This window comes from Kogia breviceps, chromosome 11 (genome assembly GCF_026419965.1).
Source record: "Kogia breviceps isolate mKogBre1 chromosome 11, mKogBre1 haplotype 1, whole genome shotgun sequence".
NCBI classification, from domain to species: Eukaryota; Metazoa; Chordata; class Mammalia; order Artiodactyla; family Physeteridae; genus Kogia; species Kogia breviceps.
This window is the reverse complement of record NC_081320.1, coordinates 2,445,090-2,467,584: the sequence shown is the minus strand read 5'-3', so window position 1 is coordinate 2,467,584 and position 22,495 is coordinate 2,445,090. Positions and strand designations below refer to the sequence as shown.

Below are 22,495 nucleotides of genomic sequence, written 5' to 3'. Positions count from 1 at the left end.
ATGGAAAGCTTCGGGTGCTCCCCGCGCCAGCGTGTGTCAGGACAGCCCCTGTGGTTTGTGGCTGGGGACAGGGAGGACTCGGCACCTCCTTCGCTCAGGATGTTGTAGGAAGACACATAGAGGACATTCAGTCTGGAAGGATGAGCAGAGGGGCCCCGGGGGCAGGTGAGGAAGGCCTCCTGGTCCTGGACCGACGGAGCAGTGGGTGCACAGGCAGAGGGAGGCCTAAGCAACTTTTTTCTTCAACAGCTGCAAACTGTTCATCAGGACCAGGATGAAAAATGAATGTGGGGAGGTGGCAAGAAATCATTGCAGAAAGCCACGAGTCAGTCCAGCTGGCTCCCCCCAGGCGAAAAATATTTTGCCCCTGAGCCACGGTGGTGGATGTGAGGACAGAGGGCCTCAGGGGACCCAGAAGGAGCGGCGTGCTTGGGTCGGGATGGTGGCAGCTGGGGTCACTGCCTCTGAACATCTTTCCAGGTTTCTAACCCAGGGGACCGAGCGCACAGAAACGTCCCTAGGTAACCGGAGGGGAGGTAGCTGTCGTGCTGCGGAGAGGTGAGGAAATCCATTTTCACACTCGGGTTCGGTCGCCCTGAGGAGCCAGGCGTCCCCGAGGCTGTGAGGGACACGCTGGGCCCACTTTGCACGTGTGTGTAGGTAGCATCGTCCTTCACCGTCCTTTGGCCGCTGCTGCCTCGTTTCACGGCTCCCTGAGGCCACGCCCTCCAGGGCCTGTTTGATGGAAACTCACCCAGCCTCTCGCCCCCCACCCCACCCCCGGCTCGCTCACGCCGTTTATTTAAGGCTGGTTCCCGGTGGCCAGGAGGCCGCGCGCCCACCCGCTGACCGCCCAGGGCGCTGGCTCCTCCCGGGCCCTCCCACAGATTTCACCGCCCTTCAGTGACGGTGCCGCAGGCTTTGCAGGAAAGCGTGAGCGATCCTGCCTTTTCCGGTTACTCGGTATTTCATGGCGCGGGCGTGGAGCAACACAGCCATGGCAGGTCCCCTCTGGAAGTCTCCAGGCCGCCGGGGCTGCCTCCCTGCAGCAGGCTGCCCTCGGGGTGGACGGTGTGGACGGCACCCTGCCTGCCACGCGGGAGCCTCCGGTGCAGGCGGGTGGGGGGGGTGGGTTGCTCCCCTGGACCTCCAGGCACGGCTTCACCCGCAGGAGCATTTGGAGCCATCACACGGAACTTTATTCAATATCTTGTAATAACCTATAATGGAAAATAATCTGGAAAAGAATATATATATATATAAAACTGAATCACTGTGCTGTACACCTGAAACTAACACAACATTGTAAATCAACTACATGTCCATTAAAAAAATTTTTTTTAAAAAAGAAGCATTTGGAGTCAAATGGTTCTCATGCCTGCCAGAGAAGAGAGATGTTTTTAAACTGTTTATTCTAGAATAGGAATAAACGGTAATCGTCTGTTCAGTCCTAGGATTTTTCCCTCGCTCCTCTGAGGCATTTTCAAAAACACATTTCCATTTAACTTTAGCTCCCTCTTGAATATTCAACTAATCATGTTCTAAATGCCAGGCAGAGGAGTATAAATCAGTCTTGCTGCTCATCACCGACCTCAATAAATTTAGAACCCAGCTAACCGTTTCTATCCTGCCCTCTGTTCCTTTCAGAGGCTGTAAGCAGACAGTCAACGCCAGGGGCTGCCCAAGGGGGCTCCCGGGAGCACGCTGGGGACGCGACAACCCCCTGAGGATCCGCCTTTGTTTTATAGGGTAGCGTCCAGCGTCCTGACCCGGGCCTTCAGCGTGGGGCGCTGACCCCGCAGTGGAGCCCCCGCGCCGCTGCAGTGAATCGGTGCTTTGTGGGCACAGAGGCCAATGCGCCCGTTTCTTTTCATGAAGAACGCTGTCTTTCAGGGATTGTACTTACATGCTGTGGCCGGGGGACTCTTCCACCCGTCTCCAGTAATTGAAGGGTAAATATGCAGCAGTGTTTCAGCACTGTTGCTTCTTTTGTTTGTTATGAACCAAAATAGAGCGGGCTAGTTTTCCAGCCGGTGGGAAAGTGCCTGTGTCTTGATGGAAGCAGGCTTCGGTGTTGTATGAAGGAAATTTGAGCGAGGACAGGGCGCCTGTTCTGTAGATGCTCTTTCCACGGTGCTGTGATCACTCTGTGAGGCCTATGGTCCCAGGGGCTCTGAGCACAGGGTCCTGTAGTTTCTTGAATCAGAAATTGGGAAAACCGACTGGGGCTTCCGTACGCTGACACCAGAAGCGGTTCCTGAGCCCGGCATGCCCTCTGGGCGGTGTCGGGGGGCACGTGGCTGCCATGGATGGGCAGGGCCTCAGCACCCCAGGGGCCAGCCTGGCCTCATGGCTTCGCCACCCTGCACCCTCAGATGCACACCTGGCCCGGCTGCGCAGACTTCACCTGGAACAGAAAATGCAAACAACTCTTGATCCCTTTCCTTTGTAAAGGTTCTCCACTAGCTACCCTGCAGACTCGATCGGTAGGCAATTGGCCATACGCCATGCATTTTTGTGAATCTTGCTTTATCACTATCGAAGAGGAAAGCATCTAACTGAAATATGGCCTTTCACGTTTGAACATTAGAGTCCTTGATCTCGGAGAACGGAACCCTAGACGTCATTCGTGCCACAGTGTCTTCTTGGGGTTTTTCCGGAGTAGTTCGGAGAAGGAGTCTAGGACAAGTGGTTTACCCGCAGGACGGTCCCAGGGCAATGAAGGCAAGGCAGGCAGCAGAGGGCAGAGCTGTGGGCTGGACCTGTGCCCCGCAAGGTCATCTGTGGAAGCCCTGACCCCCCCGTGTGACGGTGTGAGGAGGTGTGACCTGGGGGAGGGAGGTGGTCGGGGCACCAGGCTGGAGCCCTCATGAATGGGACTAGTGCCCTAGAAGAAGCATCGCGAGATGACCTCTCTCCAACGTGCAGCAACAAGGCATCCGCATGGGAGCCTCGAAGAAGGTTCTCCCCGGGACGAGCCACACCAGCTGGCGCCTTGATCTTGGACGTCCAGCCTCCAGAACTGTGAGAAATAAATGCCTGTCCTTTAAGCCCCAGGTCCTTTTTGCCACAGGAGCCGGAGCTGATGGAGACGGTGGGTTGTTTTTAAACAGGTTACCAGCGAGGGCAGCTGGCGTCCCATCCATCTGAGAACCCTGAGCAGCCCTGGAACCCCAGCCTCACCTGGGCGAGAGGGAGCAGGGGTATTGGTCCACCGGTTCGGGCAGTGGGTGAAAGCATGGGGTGCTGGGCGCTCCCCCTCTGGCTCTTCCGGGGGCTGGGGCTCTGAGCTCGGAAAAGGCCCTCCGGCTGAGAGACGCGGGGGCTGAGGTTGGCATGGAAGGCGCCGCACTGCGGGGCCTGGGGGGAGGGGGCTGCCCCTCCCCCACGCCGGGGAGCACGGTGTAAGCTGGGCGGCCCAGGGACGACAAGGCCATCAGTGCAGGCAGGGGCTGGTGACAAGGGTGAGAGCCGTGGGGAGTGAGGTCGGTCGGCGTCATGCGGGGCGCGGAGGCGCGCTCAGACACATGTTGTAGAGGCACGGCCTGCACCGAAGCTTCGGCCGGGAGCGTGGAAGCGAGGAGACCGCTTAGGCAGCTGTGGAAGTAAGTCCCCTGCATCGAGGACAGGGTTTGCACCCGAGTGTGGCTGGAAAGGCCATTAAGGGTGACCTATTGTGGTTATATATATATATATATTTTTGTGTGTGTGTGATACGCGGGCCTCTCACTGTTGTGGCCTCTCCCGTTGCGAAGCACAGGCTCCGGACGCGCAGGCTCAGCAGCCATGGCTCACGGGCCCAGCCGCTCCGCGGCACGTGGGATCTTCCCGGACCAGGGCACGAACCCGCGTCCCCTGCATCGGCAGGCGGACTCTCAACCACTGCGCCACCAGGGAAGCCCTGTGGTTATATATATATATATATTTTTTGGTTGTTTAGTTTTTATTTCATAACCATAAACTTAACTTTGCAATTCAGCTAAACTTGGAGGGGAATAAGGAAAATATGGAACCCAAAGAAGTGCAATGAGAGCACAAAGATTATAGTATATTTTGAGCAGATGGGGATGAAGGGGTGCTGCTCTCCTGAGCTACAGAAGGAATGGTCTGGTGGTTAAGATAAAACACAAGTCAAATTTATTATTAGATTTGTCCACAGTCAGCAATGGTGATCTTCTTGCTGGTCTTGCCATTCCTGGACCCAAAGCGCTCCATGGCTTCCACAATATTCATGCCCTCTTTCACCTTGCCAAAGACCACATGCTTGCCATCCAACCACTCAGTCTTGGCAGTGCAGATGAAAAACTGGGAACCGTTTGTGTTGGGGCCAGCATTTGCCATGGACAAGATGCCAGGACCCGTATGCTTCAGGAGGAAATTCTCATCATCAAATTTCTCCCCATAGATGGACTTGCCACCAGTGCCATTATGGCGTGTGAAGTCACCACCCTGGCACATAAATCCCGGAATTATTCTGTGAAAGCAGGAACCTTTATAACCAAAGCCTTTCTCCCCAGTGCTCAGAGCACGAAAGTTTTCTGCTGTCTTTGGAACTTTGTCTGCAAACAGCTCAAAGGAGACGCGGCCCAAGGGCTCGCCGTCGACGGCGATGTCAAAGAACACGGTAGGATTGACCATGGTTGGGCAGCGCGGGAGATCCTGGTGTGGCGGCGTCTGCAAAGCCCCTGTGGTTATATTTTGAATACGTCAGGAAAGGCATCACAGGACACACAATATCCTCCCCAGGCAAACAAGCGTTGTTCTGGCCCGTGGGCCTGGAATGTATTACACCTGACCTTTAGGAGACGTGGCGTCCAGCCCAGGTCAGTTCTGACCAAAGTTTTGCGGTTACAAGACTTGGGTCAAATCAATGCCTTACCTTGAGCTTCAGTTTTGTCCTCTGCAGGAGCGAGCGGTCACTGCTGCTTCAGAAACCATGCCGTTCCGTCTCACGAGCAGCTTCACCCATAAGGCGAAACACAGCTTCTGCGTCTGTCACTGCCACTGGGGTCACCTCGGGGGGCCGAGCACCCCGTCCCCCAGCCCTTTTCCATGTTTCCTGGTTCTTCTGCGGGCATTCCAGCCTCATTGTGACAGAGGTACAGTTAAAATTAAATTCATACGGCTAAGTTGAGAGTAAAACCTCAGCTAGTCATACGAAGCCCACGTTTAGCCTTTAAAAGTCTGTGGTGGATGCGATGAGAAACACACCAGCGGAGGAAAGGAAACGGGGAGGGAGCCCTCCTAGGGAGGGGAGGGGGCCAGTTGCATCACCAATGGTGAAGTCTCCAGGTGTCGGGGGGAAGTGAATAAAGAAATCCAAGCCACGATGTGCAGGTGCCGTGGTGCCCACGTGAATAACAGAAACCAGACTAGTTAAGGTGGAGACTGGGGCTGAGGGGAGAAGGGCTGGGTTCGGGCTCAGGACTCTTAGGAGCACACAGGATGCTCTGAGACCTGGAAACAATGATACGAGAGGTCGTCAAGTGTACTGTCCGCGAGCACTCACTGTGCATCAGGCAGGGCGCTAATCACCCGCCATCTAGTTCACCTCCTGCCAGCCCTGCAGGGAGGGCTGCAGGCCCACGACCCCTCCCCGAAAACGCTCTGGGGAGACGTCTCAGAATTCAGAGTTTTTCTGATTGCAGAACGGAAACAGGGTGCCTATACCATATATCACCCCAGCCCCCCCCCCCCCCCCCCCCGCAGAATCAAACACGCAGCAGGTACAGCCACTGGCTTGAACACAGAGAGTACAGAGCCTCACGCGGACTCAGGCCAGATTTTGCCTGAAAACTCTCAGTTTTCGAACTCTCTGGATTTCAAAATCATAGACGAGGGATGAAAGGAGCCCCATTTTACAAATTAGATAATAGAGGGACAGGAAGGGGATATAAAGAGCACGGTCACAGTCTCAGGAAGAATAGGAGGAGTAGGAGACCAGGCTCTCAGAGCCCAAGCTATGCTTTCAAACAAGACAAAAGAAAACTCAAAAAGCAAGCAGCTAAATTCACATTTACAGAGGACTCACTAAATGTCTACAAAACATATCATATATCAACTTTGCTAATTATTAAACTCAATATACATGGACATTTTAATGCACTTGAAAACAGTTTGTGGATTTTTTCATTTTGCAAAAATCCTCCGGCAGTTTCCATGGTTGCTGAGTCACTTGAAGATAAGTAATTTCAAGAGTAGAATGATAAAAATTCTTTTAATGTTTAGAGCCAAAAATTACATTTAATAAGGCAGTGGATGCATTTTAATATTAAAAAAAATTTTATTAGGGTATAATTGACATTTAACAATATGTTAGATTCAAGTATACAAGGTAAGGATGCGATATTTGTGTATTTGCTGAGTGATCACCACAAGAAGTCCAGTCAGCACACACAGTTACGTGTTTTTTCCTTGTGATAAGAGCCTTTAAGATCTATTCTCTTAGCAACTTTCAAATATACAACACAGAATGGTTAATTATAGTCACCGTGCTGTACATTACATCCTCAGGAATTGTTTTATTCATATTTTTATATATGTTAGGAATTCCAAAAACAGTTGTACCTAAAATCTATAAAGGTCTTAAGACTTCTTTCGGAAGAAATGGGGCAGGAAAACATTACCTCTTATTATAAGCTCATTATTCTATTTTATTTTGAAAGCATGTACTATATTGAGGGTTTTTTTTTTAAATGAAAAAACTCTAACCTTCATATATTCCATGATGACTCAAAGCTACAACTGTGTAGTTGGTATAAATATTTTATGATATATTTTGATAAAGTATGCCTTAACTGCCTTATTGAATAATTCAGTCTGCATCTGAACGAAGTCACATGGCAGTTGATCTGTTTTTGTCTGCAGAGAAAGGATTTCTGGATTTTTCCTCCAGAGACATCCTGGGATTCGCAGTCACTTTACATCACTGGCTGCTCAGGCCGGAGCCCACAGGGCCACCTTCTGGACCACGTCCTGCCCTGAGGAGAGGGCAGCAATCTGCTGCCTGAGGCCCTGCCCCTGCCTGTGGCCGTGCAGCTCCGAGGACCAGCTCAGCTGGGCCAAGACGCCCAGTGCACTTGAAACCAGACTCATCTCTGGAGGCTTGGAGTTGCAGGATTGCCCTCAGCATCTTCTTTCCTTGCTGCCCAAAGCAGAACAAGCAAAGGCTGCCGAAGGGTGAGCAGGAGAAAGAGAAAGAGAAACTAATACCTACCCACTCATCAGGTCAACTTCTAAATAAGCGCACGACCTCCTGGCATTTTTCTTGTCCTTCCAGATCCTGGTAGAGCGCGTCTGTGGATGCTGTGTTTCCATCACTACTTGTGTACCTACCAGCCGTCTCCCTATAAAGTGCTGCAGGCCCAGCCCCAGGTGAGAAAGAGTTACTTGCAATTATTTCATGTTATTATTAGACAATCAACCATCCTTTAAAAGACCGCTTAACCATGACATCTTTTAATGACTCGACGTAGCCTTGGTCTTAGCTGTTCACTTGAAATAACAAAAAGAGGCCACTTTGCTGGACTTGAAAAGCCTTCACACTTCCTTCACGCCACCCGGCTGGGTGAGTCCTGGGTTGTGGCGTGTGCGGGTTCGTGATGTTTTTTTCCCTTCCAGGCTGATGAGACATCACTCCTGCCGGAGGGGTGTTTGTCTTCACATGACCAAGACAAAAGACAGGGCCAGAAAAGATCTAAATTCCATGGAATTTTTTTCTAACCAGATACTGCAGATTTGGGGGGGGGGCAGGCAATTTTTATTCTTATTTCAAATTCTCTGGGCCATGGATTTCTCACAGTTTAAGAATCTTCTAAGGGATTTCCCTGGAGGTCCAGTGGTTAAGACTTCGCCTTCCAATGCAAGGGGTGCGGGTTCGATTCCTGGTCGGGGAGTGAAGGTCCCACATGCCTCAGGGCCAAAACACCAAAACATCAGGCAGAAGCAATATTGTAACAAATTCGATACAGACTTTAAAAATGGTCCACATAAAAAAAAAATCAAAAAAGAAAAAAAACAATCTGCTTAGTATTTTAACAGCCGTTTTAGGAGAAACTTCTGAATTTTCTGGCCTCTAGTTTAGATACTGAAATTCTAATCTCAAGAGCTGTGTGCCTCTTTACCATGTTAGATTGCCTCCCACCTTTTGGCTTCTGATCCTGGAAAACAGAAAATGTAAGTTTGTGGGTCAGCATATCAGCTTCTGGGATGACCCCCTGTTTCCCAGGAAAGATTCCTGGGAGAAAGAAGATGAAATGGTCTTTATCTTTTTGACAATCCCACCTGGTATGTGGGGTTTTTTTTTAACCTTCAAAGAGAACACCCAGACTTGAGGATTCTGACTTTTGACCTTCACAGTTTTCGCTCAGATCTGCCCGGCAAAGAGCTGGGACTTTTCCATTGTCCATGGAACTGCCAAAGCATGGAAGGTAATCTTTCTCACTTATCTCGGCTAAAATAACCACCAATTAAAAAGTTGCTTCTAATATAAAAAGCAACTCAAAACTACACAATAGGGTTTTTTTTTTTTTTTTTTTGCGGTATGCGGGCCTCTCACTGTTGTGGCCTCTCCCGTTGCGGAGCACAGGCTCCGGACGCGCAGGCGCAGCGGCCATGGCTCACGGGCTTAGTTGCTCCGCGGCATGTGGGATCTTCCCGGACCAGGGCACGAACCCGTGACCCCTGCATCGGCAGGCGGATTCTCAACCACTGCGCCACCAGGGAAGCCCTACACAATAGGTTTTGTTAGAAAAAATTTAAAAGATTTTTTAAGTTTTAGAGTTTGTTTATGAAAACCAGTCATCTGTCTCAATTTTTTATTTTATGAAACAAAAGTAAGGGAAAGATTTCTGAGTATGTGAAGAACTCTATTAATTTTTTTCTGGGCAATTAGTTCAGAGAGAAGAATTGGTGTTGGATGGATGAACAGATATAAAATCATAGAGCATTCGGGACAGAATGACAGAATCATTTAGACCAAGTCCTCCTCTTGGGTGGGGGGACGGAAGCCCAGTGAGGCGCAGCGAGCGCGCCCCCGCCATCGCACGGCCCCTCATCTGGGGACCCAGCCATCCGTCCACGCTCGGATCCCTCTTGGACTCCAGCCCAAGAGGCTCACACTTGTGAAAGTCTCACTCTGCTGCCTCTGGCTCAGTTCGCCTGCAAACTAAGCTTTCCTCAGATCAAAGACCCCTCCCTCCCTGGGGCCCCGCCCCTCCAAACCACGTGGATTCCGCTGGCGCGATTGTGCCTTTCGCGTTGCCCTCAGGGCTGGTGGCACCCCGTGGGACTTGCACCCGGCTCTTCTGAGGCCCAATCAATGCTCTTTCCGAACCACCTTGTGCTGGGAAAAACGTAGTGACCAGACACGACAGCCTGGGATGAGCGGGACTTCTTACTGAAGAGCCCGCTCTGGGGTCCCCAGACGGAAGCTGCGCGGAGAACTCAGTGTCTGCTGCTGCGGCCCTTCGGGTGCGCCCCCTTCCACCCCGTGGTCTGGCGCTTTGCAAACCGGAAACATTTCTTTTTTCTAGAAGTCAGAAATATCCTTTTGAACCAAACAGTTCCAAATGCTCCACGATTCTTGACACGGCCCTGAGATGACTGGCCCTCTGCCTTTCCAGTTAGTTTTTGCTTCCGTTCTGGGGGGTCTTCATTGAGTGCAGTGTTTCTGACGCCCTGCTGACAGCCCCACTGCCCCAGGAGGGAGGCCGCGGTCCCCCAGACGCGTGGAGTGCGGTGCTGGCCCTGCCTCTTCCCGAGGGCGCCCGGTTTGTCCCGATGCTCAGGCTTTATGCAGAGCCCTCTTTATAACAAGTATCTGCTGCCAGCCTCTTGCAGCTCTGAGAGGAGCAGCCTTTCTCTCTCAGGGCATCTTTATGAGGCATCCTCCCATCTCAGCCCTAAGAAGTGGTGATTTAGCAAATATCCAACTGATTTGATTAATATAGACAGGCTACCTGAATAATTTAGACTGCAAAGTGGAGTTTTTTAGATACCAAGCCACTCCACCTTGCCAGGGGTGTGCATTTATCAAATTAGATGGAAAAATGCCAAGACTCCATTTGCTGTCGTCCTGCGAAGTTACAGCCCGGGAAACGGACGAGATCCTGGGTTGCCTGAGGTCTGTGACAAAGATTGGACAAAGAACTTCGATTCTCCCAACATCCTTTAAAATCCAGGCATTGTTTTCTTTTCCCCAGAGGTTTTCAAACTGTGTCTCAGTTGTGAAATCCTTTAAACGCATAAAATTTTAGGGAGAAGCCCAAGAGGTAAACGGAGAAGACCTGCTTGGCCACGCACACAACACCGTCCCCCCAGCGTAGAAGTGCACGTGGAAATACGCTGATTTACAGAAAAGTTATCCTCGACCGGATTCAGCTGTGCAATTTGTGTGGGTCGGGGAAAGAAGAAAGAAAATAGATGGCACGGTCAGGTTAGGATACTTCGAGGAGGTTTGCTTAACAAAGTGTGGCCCAGTGCAGGGAACCTAAGTGCAGGAACTCAGGCCAGGAGCAGAGCGGCTGAGGCCGTTCTGAGACCCAGAGGGAGGCGGGCAGGGAGAGGGCACGGGAGCCTGGAGGCAGAGAAGGGGCCGTACAGAGCAGGCTCCACGTCCAGCTCTTCACTCCGCTGGCAGGGCCTCACAAAGATCTACAGCCTCTCAGAACTGAGTGATTCCAACGGCTTCCTAACGGGCTTTCTCACTGGGGCGCTAACTGCCCGGAAACCTGCTGGGAGGTCAAGGCTGGGAAGCTCCCATGAGGTTCTAGTCTAGCTCACTTGTGGTTCTTGAGCCCTGCTAGACCATCCGTGCCTGTGATTATAAAGCCAATGCTTTTATCCCCTTTCTTCCCCCTGGAAACCCATCTCAGCTCCATGGAACTTTGGGCGTTTGCTAGGTCTTCTGAGGATGCACTAAAGCCTACCTCTCAGAAACGTCCACTGTTTGCTCTTAGTTGTAGGAGTGCAGACAAAGCCAATCCTCTCCTTCCTACAAGAGCCATTTGTTCCTACATTCTAATACCCAGGTACACAGTGTCCACCTAGCTGGATGCCTTCCACGTGCCCAGCTGCTGGCGAACCATGCCTGCCTCCTGCTAACCGGGCCAGCTGGTCGCTTGGCACACAGAGAGCCCTCAACAGATATTCATTAATGAAGGAATACGCCCTGCGTGTGATTTCTCCTCTGTGATACTCTCCCGTTTCAATTATTTAAGGGAAGTAATGCGTGACTGCAGCTTGAGGCTCCTCTGCTGCTTTACTACCCACCAAGGCTTGTTTTCCTGAGTGTTATTCTAACTCCAGTGAATGGCGTTTTTAAATTTTCAAATCAAGTAGTAGAATCTTATAAAGATTAAGGATGCGCTAGTCTTCTAGGGCTGCCATAACCCACTACCACAGACTGAGTGGCTTAAACAACAGAAATTTATTCTTTCACGGTCCTGGAGGCCGGAAGGCCAAGATCAAGGTGTCAGCAGGGTTGGTTTCTCCTGAGGCCTCTCTCCTTGGCTTGTAGATGGCCACCTTCTCCCTGTGTCCTCACGTGACCTTTTCCCTCTATGCACGCGTGTCTGTGTCCAAAGCTCCTCTTCTTGTAAGGACACCAGCCATTTTGCCTTAGGACCCAACCCTAAAGGCCTCATTTTGACTTGATCACCTCTTTAAAGACCTTCTCTGCCAACACAGTCTCGTCCTGAGGTACTGGGGGTTAGGACTTCAACATGTGGATTTTGGGAGCACACAATTCTGCCCATGACAGAAGGTCACCCAATTCAACCTTCATTCTGGTCCCTTGGCAGAAACGTCTTCCAAAGCATCAGTCATATATGTCCCCACCAGGCATCTGCTGGGGTCCCTGTGAGGACGGACAGCTCACGTTTCACAAGCCAGAATATTCCTTTTTTTTTGGTGTTTATTGGGGTAGAGTTGATTTTCAATGTTGTGTCAGTTTCAGGGGTACAGCAACGTGAGTCTGTTATACGTACACATAAACCCACTCTTTTTTTAGCTTCTTTCCCCGTAGAGGTCATTACAGAGGACTGAGCAGAGCTCTGTGTGCCGGCCGGTAGCTCCTTGTTAATTACCTGTTTTCTACCTAGTAACGCATATGTGTCAGCTTGAGGGCTCGAGTTTCTGCAAACACTGGACCACAGTGATCGTCCTTGAACATACTCCTTTGCCCTCTTGCTTTAGAAACGGCAAGGGGGAGGGGAGCCTTCCTTCTGCCAGGGGGGAGCTGCACTTACAGACAGACTCAGCTTCACCGCTGACCCACAGCCGAGGAGGCACCTCGACTGCGCCCCGGCTGAGAGCGCCCGGTGCAGAACCACCGGCGGGTGACAGCCTCAGAGGTCCTTTTCCCACGCAAATGTGGGGCCAGCTCCCTGAGCCAGGATTTTCCCAGGGCGGCTGCAGCTGGAAAGCCCTCCCTCCCTCTCACACCTCTTCACGGAAGTATCCGTTCCCGAGTCCCACGCAGGAGCTCAGAATCTACATGCTCCCATGTGTCGCCAGCATTTCCATAGTTCCTCAGTGTTGACACGGGATGAAGCCGCCCCATAAATGTGGTTTAATAACAGACAGGCCTTTGTTCTTCACAAGGGAGTCTTGCAGCGAGAGAAAGCCGCGCAGGCAGGCCAAGGTCAGGGCGGCTGCCGCAGATCACCCACTGCTCTTGGCGACGTCTCCGGCCCCAGGAGGCCCTCTGACCCCGCAGGGCAGCGTGCGGGCCGGAAATCGCCTGCTTCCTGCTGGCCTTGATCAAACTACATGTCCAGATTTCCCACTCACATTAATGTTTACTAGCATGGAGCCAAAACCTTTAAAGGCTGGCTTCTCATCACGACTCCACGTTCAGGCAAATCTTCCACGGGTGCCTTTCACGCTGTACGATTATACTTCATCCGCCACCTCCCTCCCCACCCCCACCCCCACCCCTGTTGGGGCTCTGCCAGCCCAGGGGCTTCGGGTTGGGTTTGGACCCTGGGGAGAAGCTGCAGGAAACTGCGAGACGGGAAGAGAGGGGTTGCATCCCCCCCTGCCCGCCCCCGCCCTGCTCAGGGCCACGCCAGGACGCCAGCCTCCTCCTCCAGGAAGCCTCCTCCTTCCCCAGGTCTAGGGGTGATGGGCTGCCGTCCGTGCCACCATCTGGATGCCCCCGTGTCTCTCCTTGAGGCCCCTACCCCTGCCCACAGCCTGTTGCCCCGGCTGACTTGGATTCCGTTTCCTGCCAGGCCCATGACGGTACAAACCCTCTGGAGAAGATCCCGAAGGAAAGAGAAAAATCGAGTTCTCATTCCCTCTGACTGTCCCAACTCGTGCCCTGAAGGTCAGTGAAACTTTTCTACCTGGGGTACCAGAAATCAGAACTTCAACCCAACTGCACATCAGAATTACTAAAAAAAAAAAATTGTTTTTTGGAAGCGTTAGTATCTGGGCTTCACCCTCAGACAGTCTGGCCCCCTTGACCTGGGGGGCAGGGCGGGGGGTCCACCCAGCCCGATACAGGCAGATCAGACCGTAAACATCGGGCTGGGTGGGGCAGCGCCGGGCCCGGGCATCGCCGGTTTAAAGCTTTCCAGGCGATGTTGACACGCGGGCGGGCCGAGAGCCGCCGTCCTGAACACGGCTCTTCCTGCCACCACGCTTATGCAGGTGCTTTCCCTTCTCTATGGAACAGGCCCGCCTGCCCCCTTCTCATCACAGAATCATCCTGGAACCCCCCTTGGGAGCCCATGTCGCGTGGGCTTTTCCATGGAGCCGTTTCTCTCCCCCATCCCAAGCAGGGCTTGGTCATTCGAACACTTATGGCATTTATCCCGCCCTTGGGTCACTCCTCTTCTCAGGCCTCATGGGACAGCAGGTGGCCTGGTCGCACGACGACCGTGTGTGCTTGGAAAGGACCTCACGGATAGTATCTCCCCCAGCTTCCCGCTCAGGGAGGGAGCGAGGTTCAGGCAGTACCGGGTCTGGGGTCTCTGGGGTCACGGCTTGGTGTCCTGTTAGCACTTTTCCAAATTAAAAAGGCTGGGCTTGATTCCAGTTCAAATTCTAAGGCTCCTCCCCTTACCCCTCCCTAGCCGTGTAACTCCACATCGCTTTAAAATGTTTTGTAGAAAATCAATTCTATAATCACGTTTTAGAACAGAAGTGTTTTGTTTAGATGTTACATCTGAGTATTAATTAACTGTTAAAAATCACAATCCATAGTTACAAACACTGTGTTCAAAACAATCCAATACTTTCAATAAAAACCCCGATTCACTTGGATCTCAGTCTCTGATGCTACTACCTGAAATGCACTTAAATAAAAGTAAACTGCTTCCTTGCTTCTGGGAGATGAAGTCGCGTGGCGGTTTCCCGGGCTGGGCTCAGGCTGTGGTCTTGGTTGAACAGTGAACGAGCAGCCCCATCATCCTTTTTCACCTTCCCCTCCTCCCCAAATGCTTCAGTCCCCTTCAGCCTTGCTCTGAAGTCTTGTGTGCCGGCCCCTGATACTGTAATGACCCTTACCCGATAACTGTGGGTGTAGGTGACGGCCACCTGCTCCTTTAAAATGTTCTCCACTCCTTGCTCGTCTGTACGTCAGTATTTCTGCTTCCACGAATTTAGGGTGCCAGTGGTTGGAAGTTGCACGATTATCTTCTATACCACTAAGGACAAAAAACCTGAGACAAATAAACAGGCAAGCTGTCCATTGTAAGGTGACATCGACCTGCCACATATGCGCCAATGTCAGCCGTGTTAACGCCCGAAAAGATGTGTGTCCCAGAACCTCTGAGATAGGGGTTCCAGGTCATCCTTGCTTCCTTCCTGGGAGCTGCATGTTGACCCCATTTCTGCCCCCTGGGATTGTCCGGAGTGGACTCTGGATTCCAAGTCCGTGATCCTTCACTGAGGCCACGTCACCTTCTTCCTCCTTTTATGTAAGTATCATCTCTCCTTGGGTTACTTTGCACCCAAAGAGGCATTTCCATTCCTTAAGAGGGGAGTTTTCCAATCGGCACGAGGAGCTTATATTTTGTGTAGTTATGACAGAGTCAGGGATCTGGAAGACAGGATCTTTCAAAGAGTCAAGTTCAGTGGTGTCCTCCCTCACCTCATCTGGGAGCCTTTTCTGAAATACTCGGTTACTTCCATGGCAGTAGCTGAAGTTATTTCCTGTGACAGAAAAGTTCATTACATTATCCCATTTTGAGATGGGATTGTTTCTCAGTGGAAAAAGAGTGATAAGTATTACATACATTCTCGTGTTGCTCACAAGCCGAAATCACTTTTTAGGTTCAATTGCTTTCATCTAAACTTTTCTTTACTGTGCAGAATAAAATAGAAAATCGATTATTTTCAATGCCTGCAAATTTCTTCTTAGATTTCTCACCAGTTCTAGAATACTCAGAGACATTAAAAAATAACACTGAGGGGCTTCTCTGGTGGCGCAGTGGCTAAGAATCCGCCTGCCAATGCAGGGGACACGGGTTCAAGCCCTGGTCTGGGAAGATCCCACGTGCCACGGAGCAACTAAGCCCGTGCGCCATAACTACTGAGCCTGCGCTCTAGAGCCCGCGAGCCACAACTACTGAGCCCGTGTGCCACAACTATTGAAGCCCGTGCGCCTAGAGCCTGTGCTCCACAACAAGAGAAGCCACCGCCATGAGAAGCTCGTGCGCCACAACGAAGAGCAGCCCCCGCTCGCCGCAGCTAGAGAAAGCCGGCGCGCAGCAACGAAGACCCAGTGCAGCCAAAAATAAATAAATAAATAATTTACATATGAAAAAATAATAATACTGAGGACGTAGGAATGTGTTTTCTGTGATTTGACATGAAGGACTGTCCCTTGTGGGGATAGAACCAGATGTCTGTTCTCAGCAACATCAGGCATTCGATGCTGGAGGAGGCCACAGCGCTGAGGCCATCACATGGCAGACAATTTAGATTCCCCTTTCCTAACGGAGGTCATGTTCTCTTTTGATGTTTAAAATAAACTGTTTCATTCGGTCTCTATGATCCTAATTTGTGGTAGAGGAAACGTTTGAGAACTTGAAAATCATGTCCTTTTTTTTCCGCTTGTAGAATGAACCAGAGACAGTGCATAGAGGGGTGAGAGGCAGAGGCCTGGCCTCCAATCCGGGCTCTTCAGCTTCTAGCTCGGTGCCTCTGAGCAGGCTGCCTCCAGAGCCTCAATCATAGTAACAATCTCAGAGGGTTGCTGTGCCCCTCAAAACAGCTGGGTAATGAGGAACAGCCATCATTGTTTTATTTTATGTTTATTTTATTTTAGTTTGCTGTCAACATTTTAAATGCACCTACTGGGCTTCCCTGGTGGCGCAGTGGTTAGGAATCCGCCTGCCAATGCAGGGGACACGGGTTCGAGCCCTGGTCCGGGAAGATCCCACATGCTGCGTAACAACTAAGACCGTGCGCCACAACCACTGAGCCTGCGCTCTAGAGTCCGCGAGCCACAACTACTGAGCCCTCTGTGCCACAGCTACTGAAGCCCATGCACCTAGAGCCTCTGCTATACGACGAAGAGTAGCCCCCGCTCGCTGCAACTAGAGAAAGCCCACGTGCAGCAACAAAGACCCAGTGCAGCCAAAAATAAATAAAATAAATAAATTTATAATAAATAAATAAATGCACGCACCCTTCAACCCAGTAATTCCATTTGCGTTTCTATTATAGGAATTTACATTACAGATATACGGACACAATTGCACCAATGTGTGTATGTATACACACCTACTAATATGGAAATATTCATGTACTTGTGTATGTAAAAAAAAAAAAAACACCAGAAAGAAAAGTAAAAGGCCAACTATAATGTGCTGAAAAGAACGAATATTCTTAATACATGAGAGGCCCTCAAACTTAATCAAGAAAAGAACACCATGGGCTTCCCTGGTGGCGCAGTGGTTGGGAGTCCACCTGCCGATGCAGGGGATACGGGTTCGTGCCCCGGTCCGGGAGGATCCCACATGCCGCGGAGCGGCTGGGCCCGTGAGCCATGGCCGCTGAGCCTGCGCGTCCGGAGCCTGTGCCCCGCAATGGGAGAGGCCACGGCAGTGGGAGGCCCGCGTACCACCAAAAAAAAAAAAAAAAAAAAAAGAAAAGAACACCATATTATAAAAAGGGGTTAAAGAATGTAAGTATTCAGTTAGTGAAAGAAGAAATTTAAGTAACTGCTAAACATGCGAGTATATGTCAACATTCACCAGAAATAAAACGCACGATATAAAATAAAATAAGTATATCCCATGTGTCCATTATAAAATTGGCAAGATTGTTAGAGATAGTAATAGTTATTATGAGAATCTGAAAATGAATTTCCCATGCCCTGTTGACGGGCGTGTAAACTGTACACAATTTCTGGAGCATATTTTAACAACATGTATCAAACATGCGAACCTTTGCCTCTCCTCTGACAGAAGAGCTCCTCTTCTAGAAATTTATCCTGAGGAAATAAATATATTTGTACTCAGAGATTCGCCTACCTTGGAACAGTGTTGATAGTAGGAGGGGGGAAAGACATGATTTAACTTTGCAACAGTAAGAAATTGGTTCAATAAATTATAGAGAAATACTATTCAGTCACTTAAAATCATGCGACAGAAAGTATTCGTTGACCAGAAGTTCTTTCCTTGTCCTTCTCTCCATCCTAACTCCGATTCTTCTCTGAGATCTGCGTTCAACCCCCAAACGTCCAGAAAAAAATCCAGAAAATCTGGGAAAGCCTCTCCTCCCCGCAATGTCACGCACTTGCTGCATTCCATGTCTTCTTTGAAGCATGTTTCATAATTCTCATTAAATAATTATTTCATTAGTTGGCTTTTGATCTGTGGGTCCCACTGGAACGTAAGTTCCAGAAGGACAGGCAGAGAAGCTGGGTCTTGTTCATGCCCCTCAGGCAGCCCGGTGCTAGAACCGTGTAGGCAGGAGAAGATAAACTTTAACATGATTCACTCGGGGGAGAAAAAAATATCTTGCTATGTGGGTAGGAAGATAATACTTTGGAATATTAATATTTGGGTTTTTCTTTCTTGAAGTTCTTTATATGCACATTTCTCCAAGTGTCATTTAGAGGTATTCAAATTGCCAAGAGGAAAGTTAGAATTTAAGATGGCGGTAGCAGAAATGGAAAGAGAAACAGCCAATGTGATTTCTTGATCTCTAAAATAGGTTCTGGAAGCTGCCATCAGAAGCGATGGTTTTGAAAGCCCGTGCTTTTGATTTGCAAGTATTGGCTTTTGTTTGAGAAAAGATTCTTGAGACTCAAGAGGGAAGGCCCAGGACGATTAAGGCCTTGAGTTTGCCTCAAGAAATTGGATGGAAAAAAGGAGGGTCCAGATAAGGGTCACCCGCAGAGGCACGGGGGCTGGAGGAAGCCAGCCTGTGGAGCCGTGTGGAGGAAAGGCCAGGCCACACTGGGAGGCGGCCAGAGCTTCCAGTCCCCTGCACTGGGGACCCTGTGGGTGAGGAGCCCACACATCACCCACCTCAGGACACCTATGTCAAGGGGCCCTGAGAACTGAAATTTCTTTGAGGTCTGCTAGGTGTGACTTTGTCAAGTCTTCGTTTTCTAATTTATAAAATGTGGTAAAAGTGCCTAACTTCCGGGGCCAATGCGAAGAGTCAATCTGTGGTAGTATTTGACAAAAGAGATGGTTGGTACAATGAGTGAGTGTTATGATAGCCTGTATCCGTTTGACATTTAGTTTGTTTTAGTTTTGTATTCTATATGTAGCTTTCTGATTCAGTGGATTTCCCTTGCAATGACGTTTGAGCACAAGCTCCCCGAGGGCTAGAATCTTTTTCCTCTCGACAATCACTGGGTCTTAAGTGCCTTTAAACTGAATAAACCAAGGCAATTGACCTTCAGACGTTTCTCTTGTAGGAAAACGCTAAGAGACCTCAAGTATGGTAGTTTCAAATCCTTATTCTTGTTATTTTTCTTATTGCGCTGACTGGGACTTAGAAAAAGTGTCAGTAAACATTCTCGATGCTCCCTGATTTTTAAAGGAATACTTATATCAGAGATTATAAAGGGAAACAGAAACTGAGTGGTTTTTGTTTTTTCATTAGTGGGAATAAAAATGCAAACGATCTGATTGCAAATTTTACTCTGTCTCCGTACTACCTGTGGGATCTGATTTAGATTTTTAAAACTTTTCTGAGCCTTCATTTACTCAGCTGTAAAATAAGGGGAACACCAATACAGGATGTTGTGAGGAACACAAGAGAAAAACCCGGAAACAGCGCCGGGCACCTACATACTCATAACGGTTCCCACTCCTGTGGCCTGTCCCACCTCTGCAATTCTCTAAGGGCTTAAGGCCATCGTTGACTGAGCTATGGAGTTGGGCGTTCATTTGTGTCTAGGTCTGTATGTTAGAGACAGCACTCATGAGACAAGGAGAGGCGACAGGGCTGCGCCGAAGGGGACGTGCGGCTGGGAGATAGGGGAGGGGCGCTGAGGTCCCCCGTCTCTCTGCCCTAAAGCTCTCTCTGCCTTTCAAAGGATCACAGGGCAAAGCTGGGGGTGGACCCTTCTTCCATTGCTTTTGCAAAATGAATTTGTCAGTAGAAGTCATTTTCTAGAATGTCCAGAGGCTCCTCCAGAGATTCAATTACGGGGAATAGAATCGGCTGGTGGATGTGAGAAAAGTGTAGCCGGGAGGGGGGGGGGGGAAGAAATGATTTAATCCTCACTTCCTGGCAAGGGTTTTCTTCTGTTTCAGTGAACTGGAGGAAATGCTGGGCTCTCATTTGACATACCTTTGTTATAAGCCTATTGGTTTCATCAAAACCTTACTGTTTCCTCATGTAAGTTATTTCCTTCTGCTATTTGCTGGTGGGATGGATTTAAAGGGGGTCTAGGGAGCCTCCAGACACCACGATGGATTAACCCTCATGTGGGAGAAGTGATTTAGAAGCCAGAGGATGCAGATTTTATTCCTTCTCCAAATTTATCTAGTGACAGCCCTGGCCCTGAGCTGAACTCATGGAGTTTTGTTGCTGTTGTTTAATTTCTTTTTTTATTGTGGTAAAATTTACCATTTTAACCGTTTTTTTTTTTTTTTTTTTTTTTTTTTTTTGCGGTACGCGGGCCTCTCGCTGTTGTGGCCCCTCCCGTTGCGGAGCACAGGCTCCAGACGTGCAGGCTCAGCGGCCATGGCTCACGGGCCCAGCCGCTCCGCGGCACGTGGGATCCTCCCGGACCGGGGCACGAACCCACGTCCCCTGCATCGGCAGGTGGACCCTCAACCACTGCGCCACCAGGGAAGCTCTAACCATTTTTGAGCGTACGGTTTAGTGTCAATAAGCACATTCACTTTTTTTTTTTTTTTTTTTTTTTGCCGCAGCGCACGGCACGTGGGATCTTAGTTCCCTGACCAGGGATCGAACCTGTGCCCCCTGAATTGGGAGTACGGAGTCTTAACCACTGGACCGCCAGGGAAGTCCCAGCACATTGACGTTGCTGCCGTGCAGCCATCCCCACCTTCCGTCTCCAGAACTTTCTCATTTTCCCAACCTGAAACTCTGTCCATTAAACACTAACTCCCCGCCTCCTCCCCAGCCCCTGGCCCCCACCATCTACTTTCTGTCTCCATGAATTGGACTTCTCTAAGTACCTAGTATAAGGAGAATCATATAGTATTTGTCGTGTGTGACAGAATGTCCTTCCTTTTTAAGGCAAATAACATTTTGTTTATGCATTCACCCGTTGTGGGACAGTGGCTTTTGTGAATAATGTTGCTATGAACGTGTCCCCTGAGTTTTCAGTGAAGATGGGTAAGAATGTGAATAGTATTTTTTTTTTTTTTTTGCGGTATGCGGGCCTCTCACTGTTGTGGCCTCTCCCGTTGCGGAGCACAGGCTCCGGACGCGCAGGCCTAGCGGCCATGGCTCACGGGCTTAGTTGCTCCGCGGCATGTGGGATCTTCCCGGACCAGGGCACGAACCCGTGTCTCCTGCATCGGCAGGCGGATTCTCAACCACTGCGCCACCAGGGAAGCCCGTGAATAGTATTTTTAAAACGTCTCATTTGAGTGATTAGTGTTTAACCAAATGGGACATGGGGTGACTGAGGTCACAGGACCGCTGGGAGGGGCTTGGTCACCTTCCTGAGCTCTGTTCGTGGTCACTGTAGTTGAATCATCACTGGCCTGGTCCCCATTCCCTCCTGGGAATTATCATAGGAGGGAATTGTCTGGGGGGGCCTTCATCCAGGGCCTGCTCACCAAGCTCACATGTAGCTTTGTGCAACACCAGCAAATACCAGCGTCACCTGGACACACTGTGGAGATGTGGCTACAGTTGCCAGCCCTGAGCCACTAAGAACTGCGGGCCAAACTTTTAACAGGTGACATTTCGATGCAAAATTCTCCATGTGTCTGTGCTGTGATCCCGGGACACGTACCAGTCGGTTTGCATAGAGAATCTCTCTCTCTCTCTCTCTCTCTCTCTCTCTCTCTCTGAGGACAAAATCAGTACAGAGCTGTAGCTGCCCATGTGGTCAGGTGAAATAGGAACCAAAGCAAAAACGCAATATTAATACAAATAAGAGGCCAAAATGTCCCAGAAACAGACTCCGGTTTGTTGGGATGGGTTAAGGCTTAGGAGGGAGCATTTTGGAGGACTCTGTTACCCGCAGTCAAGGCTTACGTGGAGACAAAGTCCTGGGGAGGAGAGTATGGCGAGCTGCGTCTGACCAGCAGAATAACAGTCGCCACACGCTAGATTCTTCTCGTATCACACTTTATTGGAGTACAGCTTGGTTATAGAAAGATGGAAGGAAGACGCCGCAGCCTAAACGGCAGCTGCCTATATAAGATTCGGGGTACTGTGCAAGTCTTTGACTGGTTCATATCGGAGGCATAGCCACGCGTCACCTTCGGACTGGTTACTGCTCTAAAACCTTGTTAGCATATTCCAACGCATGCGCACTGGCTACAGGATGGATGATTCAGCTTTTTCTATCCTGCTTTGCGGCAACGCTTTGCCGCGCCCCACAGGAGAGAGCCTCTGAGCTGATGTCTGCGGGTCCCTGCCGCCTGCGGGTGCTCACGGCCACTGTGCAGGGAGCTTTTCCGTCCACGTCCCGCAGGTAAGGACGCTGGGCCTCCTGGAGGTTAAGGGATTTCTCCAGGTTCACGCAGCTGGCAACTGTCAGTGCTGGGACTCTGTTTAATCCCAGACCAATTCCTTTCCCATCCTTAATCCAGCTCCACTGGGCGTACAGAAATTAGGAACGATTCAAAGTCCGTGTTACGCGCACCAGTGGTTCTCAAAGTGTGGTCCGTGAACCAGCAGCGTCACATCAGCATCACCTGGAAATGCTGGAGATGCTGAGCGCAGGCCCGCCCTCGAGTTTTGACTCCGGTGCTCTGAGGGTGGGCTGGACAGTCTGTGCTTTATGAAGCATCCCACCCCCCCGGGATTCCCCTGTCCCTCACGTGTGGGAGCGCTGAGCCATGAGGCCCTGTCGGGGGAGCTATGG

General features: G+C 50.3%; 1 protein-coding gene and 1 long non-coding RNA gene across 4 annotated transcripts in view; one reads left to right on the top strand and one right to left on the bottom strand.

Annotated features, from left to right (window-relative positions):
- The window catches only part of LOC136792110 (uncharacterized), a 71,873-nt gene extending 57,603 nt beyond the window's left edge, over nt 1–14,270 (top strand). For 2 of the 3 annotated variants that reach the window (XR_010835314.1, XR_010835313.1), the window contains 4 exons: nt 4,907–5,099; nt 6,868–7,179; nt 7,280–7,374; nt 13,236–14,264. This is a non-coding gene — a long non-coding RNA (uncharacterized lncRNA). Of the gene's footprint in view, nt 1–4,906; nt 5,100–6,867; nt 7,180–7,279; nt 7,375–13,235 lie in introns of all 3 variants that reach the window. The other variant, XR_010835315.1, reaches the window with a different exon arrangement.
- LOC131765733 (peptidyl-prolyl cis-trans isomerase A) lies at nt 4,028–4,678 on the bottom strand. The gene has a single exon (XM_059079616.2). It carries the CDS (start codon nt 4,636–4,638, stop codon nt 4,144–4,146), a length of 495 nt encoding a protein of 164 aa, XP_058935599.2. The 5' UTR covers nt 4,639–4,678; the 3' UTR covers nt 4,028–4,143.
- Nucleotides 14,271–22,495: the final 8,225 nt, after the last annotated feature.